General features: G+C 33.3%; 2 protein-coding genes across 2 annotated transcripts; one reads left to right on the plus strand and one right to left on the minus strand.

Annotated features, from left to right (window-relative positions):
• The first annotated feature begins 330 nt into the window (after positions 1-330).
• Positions 331-5440, plus strand: f3a (coagulation factor III, tissue factor a). The gene is made up of 6 exons (XM_065258526.1): positions 331-564; positions 682-793; positions 1450-1643; positions 1736-1920; positions 3963-4131; positions 4765-5440. The coding sequence occupies exons 1-6, from the start codon at positions 486-488 to the stop codon at positions 4908-4910; spliced, it is 885 nt and encodes a 294-aa protein (XP_065114598.1). The 5' UTR covers positions 331-485; the 3' UTR covers positions 4911-5440.
• Positions 5441-5938: 498 nt separating this feature from the next.
• Positions 5939-13515, minus strand: acp5b (acid phosphatase 5b, tartrate resistant). The gene is made up of 6 exons (XM_065258525.2): positions 13274-13515; positions 12803-12993; positions 8908-9035; positions 8638-8829; positions 7984-8131; positions 5939-7877 (listed from the first exon to the last, which is right to left on the minus strand). Exons 1-6 carry the CDS (start codon positions 13344-13346, stop codon positions 7638-7640), a joined length of 972 nt encoding a protein of 323 aa, XP_065114597.1. The 5' UTR covers positions 13347-13515; the 3' UTR covers positions 5939-7637.
• Positions 13516-13980: the final 465 nt, after the last annotated feature.

The following is a 13980-nucleotide window of genomic DNA, read 5'->3' on the forward strand; positions in this document are numbered from 1 at the left end:
GTCCCTGCATTACCTAATATTAACTAACAATGTTTGTATTAGCAAATTTTAAAAGAAACATGTACTAAGATTAGCCTAATAAATGCTGTAGAAGTGAGTTCATTTTAAGTTTATGTTAACTAATGTAGTTAAATAATGTAAGCACATAAAACCTGTAAACTGTTACCAAAAAATAGCCTACACTTTTAAAAAATATATACAAATAATTACACACAGCTTAATAGCATTCTTTCACGTCTACAGTCAAGGGAAGTCCTTAAATGGTCATGCTCGAGCATACTGCAGGGCGGGGCTAATTACCATATTTCGGTCTCTGTACTCACCGCTGGATTTTCGGCACATTTTGCACTTGAATACTCGCTCATGAGGACGATATAAATCACACTGGGAGTGGATTTCATAATACCTGTTATATTCTACCTGGTCATAGGAGCTTTAACTTCATCTTCAAACTGTACTTGGATTAAGTTTTCAATCGGTACAATATGGAAAGTTACAGAGAAACGAGGCTTCACATGATTGTGTTTCTCATTGGTATATTCTTCACGAGAGCTTGCGTCTCAGGTGAGTCTCTTACCTGTGCCCTTAAGATTCAATGATTCATGCCTTAATGTTTTTTATTGCTTTTCTGTTGTGCTTATTATTTTAATTTAAATAGTTTTTCTTTCTTTCTTTTTGTAGAAATCACTTTTCCAAAAGCTCAGAATGTCGCGTGGTCCTCCATCAATTTTAAGACCTTGTTAACGTGGAGCCCCAAGCCAACGAATTATTCATACACTGTTGAGTTTTATCAGTAAGTTATTGATCGATATTTAATCTTTTATGGCTGTTATTAAATGAATGATGAGGTTGTTTAACGTTTTAAAGCAATCATAGGGTAGCTATTAAACTTTCTAATACATAGCACGTGCAAGTATGAGCACGGATAGCCCTTTATAGGTTTAATAAAAAAGTATATTATAAATGTAAAAAAATATTAATTATAAAACAGTCATAACACACACACACACACACACATATAAATCTTATATATATATATAAATCACACAACAATTTTTAAACCATATACATGCAAAAGGTTTCGATCCCATACAGCCAAAATGGTTTAATGGTTATTTAAACACATCAATTGATCCTTTAAAATCCCTTAAAAGTTTCCTTTGTATAATGATGTGATCTGATTACATATCAAGTAATAAGATATAGATTTTTCTAACTAGGTATGTAATCTGAGTATGTCCATAAACTAAATTTTATGTAGGGTGATATTGCACAATCTATGAACCATCTAGTCACCAGCAGTGCGAAAACATTTGCATTAATTTTCAAATTGCATTCATCAGCTCTTGTACAAATCCACACCCATAACCTGTTACAGCAGGCACCAACCTGTCTTGGCTTTCATGTATCATAAAATCCATCCTAAATCTCCTTTTTAAATTACTGCAGAATTGGCCAGAACAGAGAACGGACGCCTAACTGTATCAGGTCTGTTGAAAATGAATGTGACCTGACATCTGAATTGAAAGACCTAAAGGCTACTTACAGCGCAGATATCCTCTCTGAACCCCCACGTGGGGTCAACTCTGATTTGATCGAGGCCCCTCATACCACTTCTGACAGATTCTCCCCTTATAACGACAGTCAGTATATTTTATATACTGTATAGTATGATTATAATTTAACTTTTTATAAATATGTTGCTATAATGTTCTCACTACTGTATCTCTCTCAGCTGTCATCGGAAGACCAGAATTTGAAATAGAGGTGAGCAGTGATAAAAGGAAAACAACACTGCTTGTGAAAGACGTGCCCACAGCTCTATTCAATGAACGTAATGAGAGACTCACTATTCGAGATGTTTTTATGGATGACCTGCAGTATAAGGTCATCTACAGGAAAGCTAAAAGCACAGGGAAGGTGAGTGTGCTCTTTATGCAATAAATGTTTTTAATAGATTAAATAATGACTTTTCTTTCCGACTTAAATCTGGAATAGTTAATCCAATTAATAATAATAGAGAAATACAATAATTTCAGCACATGGTTGTCTTAGAAAAGCAGCATTAGTTTAAAAATGATTCAAATGTTAAATCCATGTAGTTATCATGTGATTTGTGTATGTTCTTAAAACAAAAACTATTGTGGATGCTGAAACTTGTTGCATTTTCAATTATTCACTTCATCTTACTGTTCAAAAGTTAGAAGCATTTGATGGAAATGTTTCTTGTGATCTTTAAAAACTTTTATCTGAAAATACTTTTGTAGGCAAAATATAGTTGTGCCAAACATATGTGACCCTGGACCACAAAACATCATATGGGTCATTTTATTTTTTTAATTAAGATTTATACATCTGAGGGGCAGGGACTATCTTAAGCCAGGACTAGGCCTTAGTTTAATTATGAAATATAACTCATTTTAACAAACATGCCTTACTAAACATTACTTGTGTGCATTTTAAAGCAAAACAAAGGGCACTGATGTATTTTAAGATATGTCACTGCAAGTTGTTTTGAGTTTGGACAGCCCTTACACTTATATTAGTCTGGGACTTGTCTAATCCCTGTCCGGGAAACCGCCCCTGAAAGTTTAATAATTAAGCTTTCCATTGATGCATGGTTTGTTAGCATGGGACAGTATTTGGCAGAAATACAACTATTTGAAAATCTGGAATCTGAGTTTGCAAAAAAACTTTTATTTTTTTTTAGAAAATAAAGATTTAGAAAATCGCCTTTAAACTTGTCCAAATAAAGTCCTTAGCAACTGCATCCACTTACAAAAATAAAGTTTTGAAAAATAAAATATTTCGTGTTCGATAATTTTGACCCATACAATGTATTTTTGGCTTATGCAACAAATATAGTGCTACTGGTAAACCCGTATGACTGGTTGTGTAGTCCAGGGTCACATATTTCTTTTAATTTCTTTTATTAGAAAACTAAAATATTATTAAAAAAATATATTTTTAAATGGATAACTTGGATCAAATAATAAAGAAAAAGCAGTAACACTTTACAATAAGGTTTGTTAGTTAACATTAGTTAACTACATAGTTTACATGAACTAATAATGAGCTGCACTTATACAGCATGTATTAATTTTTGTTAAAGTTAATTTCAACAATTACTTATACTTTATTAAAATCATATTAGTTAATGCACTGTGAACTAACATGAACAAACAATAAAAGCTTTATTTCTATTAACTAACATTAACAACGATTAATAAATACTGTTACAAATGTATTGCTAATGGTTTGTTCATGTTAGTTAATACATTAACTAATATTAACTAATGATCCTTATTGTACAGTGTTACTGAAAAAGCATCAAAAACTAACTATAATTGTTCAGAACCGTTTAAAAGTTATTTCATGATGAGACCTTAAGAAGTTGCTTGATAAAATTACAAAAGTATGACTTTGTTACTACTTCAAAGAGGATAAAATATATATTTTTTACTTTTTTGTATGCTTTAAATGTTTTTAATTATTCCCACAGTTACATTAGTTTTGATGAGTTTACTATTATTCTTCTATATTTTGGAAAACATGTTTTTGCCCATTATAGTTTATTTTTAAGGATTTTGCAGTGTGACAAATTCAAAAACAAAAATTCAGTAGTGCATCAAAAAAACTGTATAATGAAATAAAATTATAAAAAACTTAATTAAAACATGTTAAACTGCATGGTACTCCATATCAGACACCTTGGTACACTGTCAGAAGAAATAGTCCCAAGTTGTCACTAGGGCAGTACCTGTTAAAAAGGTCCTAATATTAATGATATGTATACATTTGGTACCAATATGTACCTTCTTTAAGGTACTAATATGAACTCTTTATGTGCAAAGGTGTACTATTTTTTGTGTACTGCCCCTGTGACAGTTTACAGTAATTATACAGTTATTGTATTATAGTAGGCTACAGTGTGTCCTAATATCTGTTTTTTTCTTCCTCAGAAAGAGAAGATAAGTAAAAGCAGCACCATTGATCTGACAGATTTGGACAGAGGAGTGAGTTACTGTTTTAATGTTCAGGCCTACCTCGCCCACCGGAAGGTAGATAAACAACTCGGGGAGCTCAGCCAAACCAAGTGCTCACCAGAAGAAGACTCCTCTATCTTTGAACGTAATGCTTTTACAGTTCATATATACAGTAATTGTGGGTTTGACTTGACGTGTCAGGGGTTTTTAGAGGACAAGAATCCCAGGAGTAGCAGCATGTTGGGAATTTATTTGATAAGGAGTGGTTTACTTTCCCAAAATAGACCAACTCCCTTGACCGTAGATGTCATAGTACATCCTTTGTTAGCCAATATAGCATCATATCTGAAGATGTTGTGGACATTGTCAATGTCTATTATAATAACAGTCTGATTAGGAGACCAGTCAGGCTGATGAGAACAATAGCAGTTGTGGTTGATAAGAAGTGCATTGGGAGGATTTGTAAATGAAAGGTTTCTGTTTTGTTTCTTAGATTTTACACATTTTGAAAAATGGTCAAAAAGTGGTCCCTCGATGTAACTGGGGCAGTACACCCTTTCTACCCTAGTACCTAAAGAGTTCATATTTGTTCCTCAAATGTACATATTGGTACCAAATGTATACATATCTGTACTTAAATGGTAGGAGCTTTTTAAAGGATACCGCCACAGTCACAGCTTAGGATATTTTTTTCTGACAGTGTGTACATCAAATTCAACAGAAGCCTAAATCAAATGTTTGTTTGACCCTAATGTCGCTGATTCAATGTTTTTTGCAGAGTATGGAGTGGGTGTCATCGCCATAGCAATTTTGATTATCATTCTGGCGGTATCTGCAATCATCATCATTATCGTGTTGTGCTACAAACGAAGAAATAACGCCAAAAACACCGAAAAAGAGGGACAACCATTAAACGACGTGTGAGGAGTGCAGACTGGACTCTTCCTTATAAAGGGAGGATGGTATCCCAATTTAACATTCCTTTGTAAAACACTGGAATCCGAAATTGTGTTTCTGTGAAACATCAAAATGTAGATATGTTAGACATATAATTTAGCAAGACGGCCTTCATATTGTCAGGTGGTGGGTTCTTCGTGACTTTAGGCGAAATGTACTGTATAAGCATTTTTTTTATAAGCACTACCTTATTCTGTCTACTTAAATGATGCTAACACTACTGTATGTTTTAGTGAGGTTTTGTTTTTGTACATTTGGGAGAAGTGAAATCAAAGCATATCTGTAGAGAACACTAATTTATTTTTTTAGCTGGTAAAACAGTAAACTGTGTATTTGTTTTTGAAGAATATTTTGTGTTGTTACAGTAAAGAATTGTTTATGTTGAATCTGGTTTGCTTTTGCTATAATATACACAAACTGTAGGCTACTTTTATATTATTTTGAAACGGTACTGATCTGGGATACGATTTTTATTAAAATAAATATAAGGAACTTTGTCTCTATCTGTTTTTATGTTTTTTTTACTTCAAATCACACGGTGTTATAACAATTATTGAAATAGTCAAATGGCGCCCCCTATTGTTAGAAAAAGCCACGACTGAACACAGCGTTGCATCAAAACTTTAAACAACAACTATTTCAAACAACAATTCACAATGTTTTGCAAATTGGATTCATTGCAAAGATCTTTTTTCTTAAACAACAACAAAACCAGGAATTAAAACATAAATACAACAAAGAATGATAGTTACAAGTAAGTGGGATTGTCCAAAGCGTGTATAAAACGTTGCACTTACATTACATTTATGCATTTTGTAAACGCTTTTATCCAAAGCTCTATGTGTGTGCCCTGGGGTTCGACCCATGACCTTTGGGTTGCTAACACATTGTAGGCTACTAACTTACAGGTATGCTACAGGAACACTAAACCAGGGGTTTTCAAACTTGAAGTAAATATTTCAATAATTTATTAAAATAATTCAACAGCACATTAGCAAGTTTAACAAGTTAAAATTTATTTTTCATCCGTAAAAAAGTTGTTATCAGTAGTATTTTATATAATTTTTTTCTTTCATTTCAAGGGTTACGTTACATAGTTACGTAAGTGTCACATGACATGCAGATTGAACAAATAAAATATATCATTTTATTACTAAAGTTTTATTTATTTTAAAATTATTTATTTACATTGTATTACGTAATTATAAATTATATTTAATTAATTAAATGTTTTTAATCATTTCACGAATCACCTGCAATTCCTTCGCAAACCACCAGGGGCGCGAACCCGGAAACCCTGCCTGCACTAATTTTTTTATTGAATTACCAACATACAACTTTTTTTAGCAACATACAACTATTACAAAGCTTGACAGAAACCATACAAATACAAAATATGCTAGGGGGGTTACAATAAAATATTTAATAAAGTACACATTTTCAAAGTTTTCAGTGACTTTTGCTTTAAAGAGCATCTTCTAGAATCAATATAAATTTCCATTTCTTTTTCCCATATGGCAAAAAATACATTTTAAAATATATTTCAAAATATACAAAAAATGGCCAAAAAATTTTAATATTTGCTGAAATATATTTTGGAATATATTTACAAAAATATATTTTTCAATAATATATTGTTTGGACATTTTTTGTATATTTTGAAATATATTTTAAAAGTAAATACATTTTTAAGCATTCAAAATATTTTTAGTCCTTCATATATTTCAATCCAAGGAAATGCATTCATGTCGCATTGGAAGAAAAACTTTGTTTATGTTACGAACCTGTTTTAAAAAAGGTTTTAAAAATGTTAAAATTAAATATATTTTCAACTTCAAAAATATACTTTATAAAATGTACATGTATTAAGCATATATTTAAATTATATTTAGGCAAAAAATATTTTTGATATATGAAGGTTAAAACTAAATATATTTCCAAATTCAAAAATATATTCAGTTGAGAATTACATTCTATAAAATTTATTTGGAATATATTTAAAATATATTTCTGGACAGAGGAATTTAATTTTTTTGCCGTATGGGTTTAAATGATATAAAACAGGGTTTTTGTCCAGAAAATGTACATTTGTGAATAAGAAATTTTGCTAACAGAAGAATCAGATTTATTATGTAAATACTATTGGTAGTATGGTAGTCTCTTTGTAGGGCTGGGCAAAAAAATCGAGTTTTCGATTAATCGTTTTTTTATACGTGGTCGATTCAGAATCGATTCTCAAAGAGCAGAATCGATTTTTTTCCCTGCAAAAAATGAACGTAAGATTAACGTTAACCAAATTACTAGTCTTCTTCACTAGATGTCACCCTCTTTTTTGCCTTGCGCGATGTTACCAAGGAGCCTGTCATTCTTTCATTCAGTGCTTAAAATGGCGGTTTTAGGTGCTTCATGGACGTTGATGCCACCTAAACATAAAAAAGTAAGAGGTATGGAAGCATCCCGAGAACCGGAATCGAAAATTGAATCGAGAATCGGAATCGAATCGATTTGATAGCTTGTGAATCGAAATTGAATCGATCTGGAACATCTGAATCGATACCCAGCCCTATCTCTTTGATTCTTCAAAACACCAAAAAGCACATGTTTCCAAAATAAAACAAAATCAACATCAACATTCTTAACAATAAAATCACAAACATTACCCTGCCTGCACTAAACCAACCATCATGAATGATGTCACAGTTGACGTTTAGAGATTGATGTCTGATAAACACATTTCCCATCTGGCTGAATATAACTTATAAGCATTTCACTTGTATAGACCTCAAAGTACACAAACGATCCTGTGGTCTTATTGACAGCGTTGGAGAAGAGCTGCCAGGATGATGGAAAGCTGTTCTTGTGGTCGGTAGCGATATCTTCAGCAATTCCAGTTCCACTAACCACATATGAACTTCCATCATCTTCTCTGATAAACTGATGAAATAAAAAAAAATTGTTAACTTAAGCATTTTTGGTTTTATCTCACACTGTGCTATCTGCTCTTATTGCTTGATGTACTTGCATGTAAAAAGTTACCAACCTGCAAGCTGTGGTCATGACCACACAGATATAAGGAGACACTGTACTTCTTTAATAAGGGCCGGAGATATGATACCAGACACTTGGTTGGTCCGTGATGCCCAATTGACCAAACCGGATAGTGACCGGCCACAATGACAAATTCAGACCTGAGGATTATTAAGCAAAAGAAAAAAATGCTTTGTTTATTACTGAATAATTAAATTATATAAATCACACCATGTATATGGCAATAAATGTACATATTTTATGAACTATTCCTTTAAGTCTTCGTATTTTAGTACAGAATGCCAGGAGTGTTTTTTTATGTTTTAAATCCAGGAGTGAGAAAGTAAATGAAGGAATGTGACAACAATGGAGTTAAAGGAGCGGTGCTTTTATAAACATCCCCTTAAATTCCTGTTGCAGGATTAAAGTTTGCCCTATATAAAACAAAACACATCCCATACATTCCAATCATATTGAAATCCAGTTTATTATTTGTTCACCTCCTTGCTATGACTCATGTTTGTTTTGTCAGATAATGTTTGGCCTGTGCATGTGGTTGCGATGATGTTAGCTAATATTGCATCTTTATGCATCTTTGAAGGTCATTGTGGGATGGGGACGTCACACTAAAGCTCATAACTTACACATTTCAGTTTTTACAACTCACTTGGTGCTTTGAAGTTTCTCCTCGATCCACTTCAGCTCCTTTTTGGCAGCAGCATAGTCCTCTGGACCTACTGGATGAAGTTTATCATAGGTATTCCCACACAAAACCACAGTATCAATCATCAGAATCGTGATGGAAGTGTTACTATGAGGAATCTTGAAGTTCAATTCATAGTAGAGATCAGGGTAAATCCTGTAAAACATTACCAGAACAATTCAGAATGGTCATATATTCTTATGTGTCCTTTATGTGATGTAACCTTTGGCTCACCATCTTTCAGATCTGTTGGAGTAGGCGATCTGGGCTGACACGTTTCCACGGTGATCATGATTTCCGGCTACAAGGTACCAAGGCACAGCGATGAGAGCCGGATGAGAGAAAACATTCTCATAGGTAGACTGAGGAACAGAGTGAGTTCAATATGAAGGATGTAACACTCCACTCTCCTCATAATTATTTTTATTCTCATTCATAACTGAGTTTTTGTCTTTCATACTTTATATGGTGTATTTAATTCATAATGTATTTAATATATATTGTATATGTTATGTATTATGCATTGTTTTATTATGTATTTATTGTGTATTATTGGACTATTAAGTTTTCTGTGCACATGTTTGTACACTGTCAGACAAAATGATATACTAAGTTGCACTCTTTGGTACCAATATGTACATTTGAGGTACCAATATGTACATTTCAGGTATCAATTGGCATTTGATGAGCATATTTTATATATGAGGTACCAATACTGTAGGTACCTTCAGGTACTAGTATGCACCGTTTATGTACCAGTATGTACATTTGAAATACTAATTTGCACTCTTTGGTACCAATATGTACCTTTGAGCTACCAATAGGAACTTTTTGAGGTACCAGTATGTACATTTGAGATACTAATTTGCAATCTTTGGTCCAATACTGTATATACCTCTGAGGTACCAATATGAACTTTTTGAGGTACCAATATGTACATTTGAGATACTAATTTTGCACTCTTTGCTACCAATATGTACCTTTAGGGTACCAATAGGAACTTTTTGAGGTACCAGTATGTACATATGAGATACTAATTTACGCTCTTTGGTACTAATATGTACCCTTGACGTACCAGCATGTACCTTTGAGGTGTCAATTGGCATTTGTAAATTTAAATATGAGGTACCAATACTGTAGGTACATTTGAGGTACTAATGTGTACCTTTGAGGTACCAGTATGTACCTTAGAGGTACCAGCATGTACCTTTGAGATATCAATTGGCATGTGATTTGTATATTTTATATATGAGGTACCAATACTGTAGGTACCTTTGAGGTACCTGTATGTACCTTTGAGGTACCAGCATGTACCTTTAAGGTACCAGCATGTACATTTGAGGTGTCAATTGCCATTTGATTTGTATATTTTATATATGAGGTACCAATACTGTACTGTAGGTACCTTTGAGGTACTAATATATACCTTTGAGGTACCAGCATGTACCTTTGAGGTACCAGCATGTACCTTTAAGGTACCAGCATGTACATTTGAGGTGTCAATTGCCATTTGATTTGTATATTTTATATATGAGGTACCAATACTGTACTGTAGGTACCTTTGAGGTACTAATATATACCTTTGAGGTACCAGCATGTACCTTTGAGGTACCAGCATGTACTTTTAAGGTATCAATTGGCATTTGACTTGTATAGTTTACATAAAAGGTACCAAAACTGTAGGTACCTTTGAGGAACTAATATGTACATTTGAGGTACCAGTATGTACCTTTTAGTTAACAGCATGTACATTTGAGGTGTCAATTGCCATTTGATTTGTATATTTTATATATGAGGTACCAATACTGTAGGTACCTTTGAGGTACAAATATATACCTTTGAGATACCAGCATGTACCTTTAAGGTATCAATTGGCATTTGACTTGTATAGTTTACATAAAAGGTACCAAAACTGTAGGTACCTTTGAGGTACTAATATGTACATTTGAGGTACCAGTATGTACCTTTGAGGTACAAGTATGTACCTTTGAGGTATCAGTATGTACCTTTGAGATACTAATTCACTATTTGGTACCAATATTTCATTATGTACCTTTGAGGTACCAGTATGTACTTTGAGATACTAATTTGCACTCTTTGGTACCAGTACCTTTGAGGTACCAACTGGAACTTTTTGAGGTACCAGTATGTACATTTCAGATACTAATGTTGCACTCTTTGGTACCAGTATGCACATTTTAAATACTAATTTGCACTCTTTGGTACCAATATGTACCTTTGAGGTACCAATTGGAACTTTTTGAGGCACCAGTATGTACATTTGAGATACTAATGTTGCACTCTTTGGTACCAGTATGCACATTTTAAATACTAATTTGCATTTTTTGGTACCAATATGTACATTTGAGGTACCAGCATATACCTTTGAGATATCAATTGGCATTTGATTTGTACATTTAAATATGAGGTACCAATACTGTAGGTACATTTGAGGTACTAATGTGTACCTTTGAGGTACCAGTATGTACCTTAGAGGTACCAGCATGTACCTTTGAGGTATCAATTGGCATGTGATTTGTATATTTTATATATGAGGTACCAATACTGTAGGTACCTTTGAGGTACTAATATGTACCTTTAAAGGTACATTTGAGGTACTAATGTGTACCTTTGAGGTACCTGTATGTACCTTTGAGGTACCAGCATGTACCTTTAAGGTACCAGCATGTACATTTGAGGTGTCAATTGCCATTTGATTTGTATATTTTATATATGAGGTACCAATACTGTACTGTAGGTACTAATATATACCTTTGAGGTACCAGCATGTACCTTTGAGGTACCAGCATGTACTTTTAAGGTATCAATTGGCATTTGACTTGTATAGTTTACATAAAAGGTACCAAAACTGTAGGTACCTTTGAGGAACTAATATGTACATTTGAGGTACCAGTATGTACCTTTTAGTTAACAGCATGTACATTTGAGGTGTCAATTGCCATTTGATTTGTATATTTTATATATGAGGTACCAATACTGTAGGTACCTTTGAGGTACAAATATATACCTTTGAGATACCAGCATGTACCTTTAAGGTATCAATTGGCATTTGACTTGTATAGTTTACATAAAAGGTACCAAAACTGTAGGTACCTTTGAGGTACTAATATGTACATTTGAGGTACCAGTATGTACCTTTGAGGTACAAGTATGTACCTTTGAGGTATCAGTATGTACCTTTGAGATACTAATTCACTATTTGGTACCAATATGTACCTTTGAGGTTTCATTATGTACCTTTGAGGTACCAGTATGTACTTTGAGATACTAATTTGCACTCCTTGGTACCAGTACCTTTGGGGTACCAACTGGAACTTTTTGAGGTACCAGTAAGTACATTTGAGATACTAATGTTGCACTCTTTGGTACCAGTATGCACATTTTAAATACTAATTTGCACTCTTTGGTACCAATATGTACATTTGAGGTACCAAAAGGAACTTTTGAGGTACCAGTATGTACCTTTGAGGTACCAGCATATACCTTTGAGATATCAATTGGCATTTGATTTGTATATTTTATATATGAGGTACAAATACTGTAGGTACCTTTGAGGTACTAATATGTACCTTTGAGGTACCAGTATGTACCTTGAGGTACCAATCATATAAGGTACATACTGGTACCTCAAAGGTACATATTAGTGCAATATATATGTACATTGGAGATACTAATTTGCACTCTTTGGTATCAATATGTACCTTTGAGGTACTAACATGAACTTTTTGAGGTACCAATATGTACATTTAAGATACTAATTTGCACTCTTTGGTATCAATATGTACCCTTGATGTACCAGTTTGTGCCTTTGAGGTACCAGTTTAGTGCCTAAATTTGAGGTACCAATTGGCATGTAATCATTTGTATATTTTATATATGAGGTACCAATACTGTAGGTAATCTTAATTAATGATTAGTGCCTCTAGGGGGAGCCACTTTTACATTGTTTACACTGTCTCACTTAGAGGTGTAAAAGAAGTGTCAAGGGTGTAAAAGTACTAGTTCATTTAACCAGAGAACACTGTGTGCTGTTTAGCCTGCCAGATAAACAGACAATGTGCAAAGGGTTTGTGCCATATTTAGACAATGTACAAAGGATCTCTCAAACCTTAAAGCGACTGTCATCGACATTTTTGACACCGCTGTAGTAGAAATGATCTCCCAAGCTGAGGACAAAGTCCAGGCCTAAGCTCTCAGCAATTCTGCCCAGTTCATCCGCTGTGTCACTTTCATGTGAAGTGTAGTAGGGGTAAAAGGGAAGTCCACCCCAATCTCCAATCCCAGCAAACCTTAGAGACGCTGTAGAAAGAGAAGACACATATATGGACTGACTATAGTTACAGAAATCACACAGCTACATTAAGGTATAAAGAAAGATCAACCAATTTCCACCAAGACCAGTGCATATAAACGCCATAAATTATACACTTAAGTTTACAATGACTTCACACTTGATCACATGAAAAATAGCAAAAGAACAGGTTTTTCTGCATTGGTAATCATGTGACCTTTAACAGCTTTACACATGGTGACATTTAAAAATACAGATCATAATGAAAATACATGAGAAACTTTTTACCTTTTTCATTGGCCTGACATTGTGTATTTAATATCTGAAAACAGATGACAAGAAGGAGGGTCAACCACGCCATAACATGCTCTCAGATGTCTGATCTGATCTGTAAACGCTCACAATGGAAGTGAAGTTACCGGTACAAGAGTCACACAGACAATGAAACCACAGACAGCTTAACGCTTTCTGTGCTTGAAGAGAAGAGAAACAAGATGTGGTTTAAAACAAACTTCCTGTATTGAGCTTAAAGTGAAATATGTGAAGCAGTGGCCAATGTTTACACAATACAGATGAGTCATCATCAGCTAATAAAGATCTGAGAAATAAATAGTACTTGATGTTATCGTAAAAGAAGCTCTAAAATAATAATATATAAATTTAAATAATAATTTATCATTAATTCTAATTTGCCTTTATATTGAAATTATGTTGTGTTTTTCAATGTGTTATAACTACATTAATATTTCAGGAAACGTTAATATTTAGTCAAATAAATTTATTTAATAATCTGTGATAGTGAGATACATTACTCATATGTCTTTGAAATAAGTCTGATAATCTAGTACTGAGGTTAGGACCATCAAAATTTGAATGTTTGGCATGACCTTATCAGTCAATATTAAAGTCACATGAATCTGAAATGAAAAACAAAATATTTGAAATTTAATAAAAAAAACTAATCTGTGAGCTTCATTGTTTTTTAAAAATCTCAT

Source organism: Paramisgurnus dabryanus, chromosome 22, assembly GCF_030506205.2.
Source record: "Paramisgurnus dabryanus chromosome 22, PD_genome_1.1, whole genome shotgun sequence".
NCBI lineage: Eukaryota > Metazoa > Chordata > Actinopteri > Cypriniformes > Cobitidae > Paramisgurnus > Paramisgurnus dabryanus.

What these genes read in the sequence shown, in the direction of transcription:
- f3a (XM_065258526.1), top strand. Translation starts at nt 486, where the DNA reads ATGGAAAGTTACAGAGAAACGAGGCTTCACATGATTGTGTTTCTCATT. An exon ending in ATTCTCCCCTTATAACGACA is followed by an intron (nt 1,644 to 1,735) that starts GTCAGTATATTT and finishes TATCTCTCTCAG; the next exon opens with CTGTCATCGGAAGACCAGAA. An exon ending in AAGCTAAAAGCACAGGGAAG is followed by an intron (nt 1,921 to 3,962) that starts GTGAGTGTGCTC and finishes TTTCTTCCTCAG; the next exon opens with AAAGAGAAGATAAGTAAAAG.
- acp5b (XM_065258525.2), bottom strand. Translation starts at nt 13,346, where the DNA reads ATGGCGTGGTTGACCCTCCTTCTTGTCATCTGTTTTCAGATATTAAAT. An exon ending in TCGATGACAGTCGCTTTAAG is followed by an intron (nt 9,036 to 12,802) that starts GTTTGAGAGATC and finishes TCTGTTCCTCAG; the next exon opens with TCTACCTATGAGAATGTTTT. An exon ending in GAGAAACTTCAAAGCACCAA is followed by an intron (nt 8,132 to 8,637) that starts GTGAGTTGTAAA and finishes AATAATCCTCAG; the next exon opens with GTCTGAATTTGTCATTGTGG.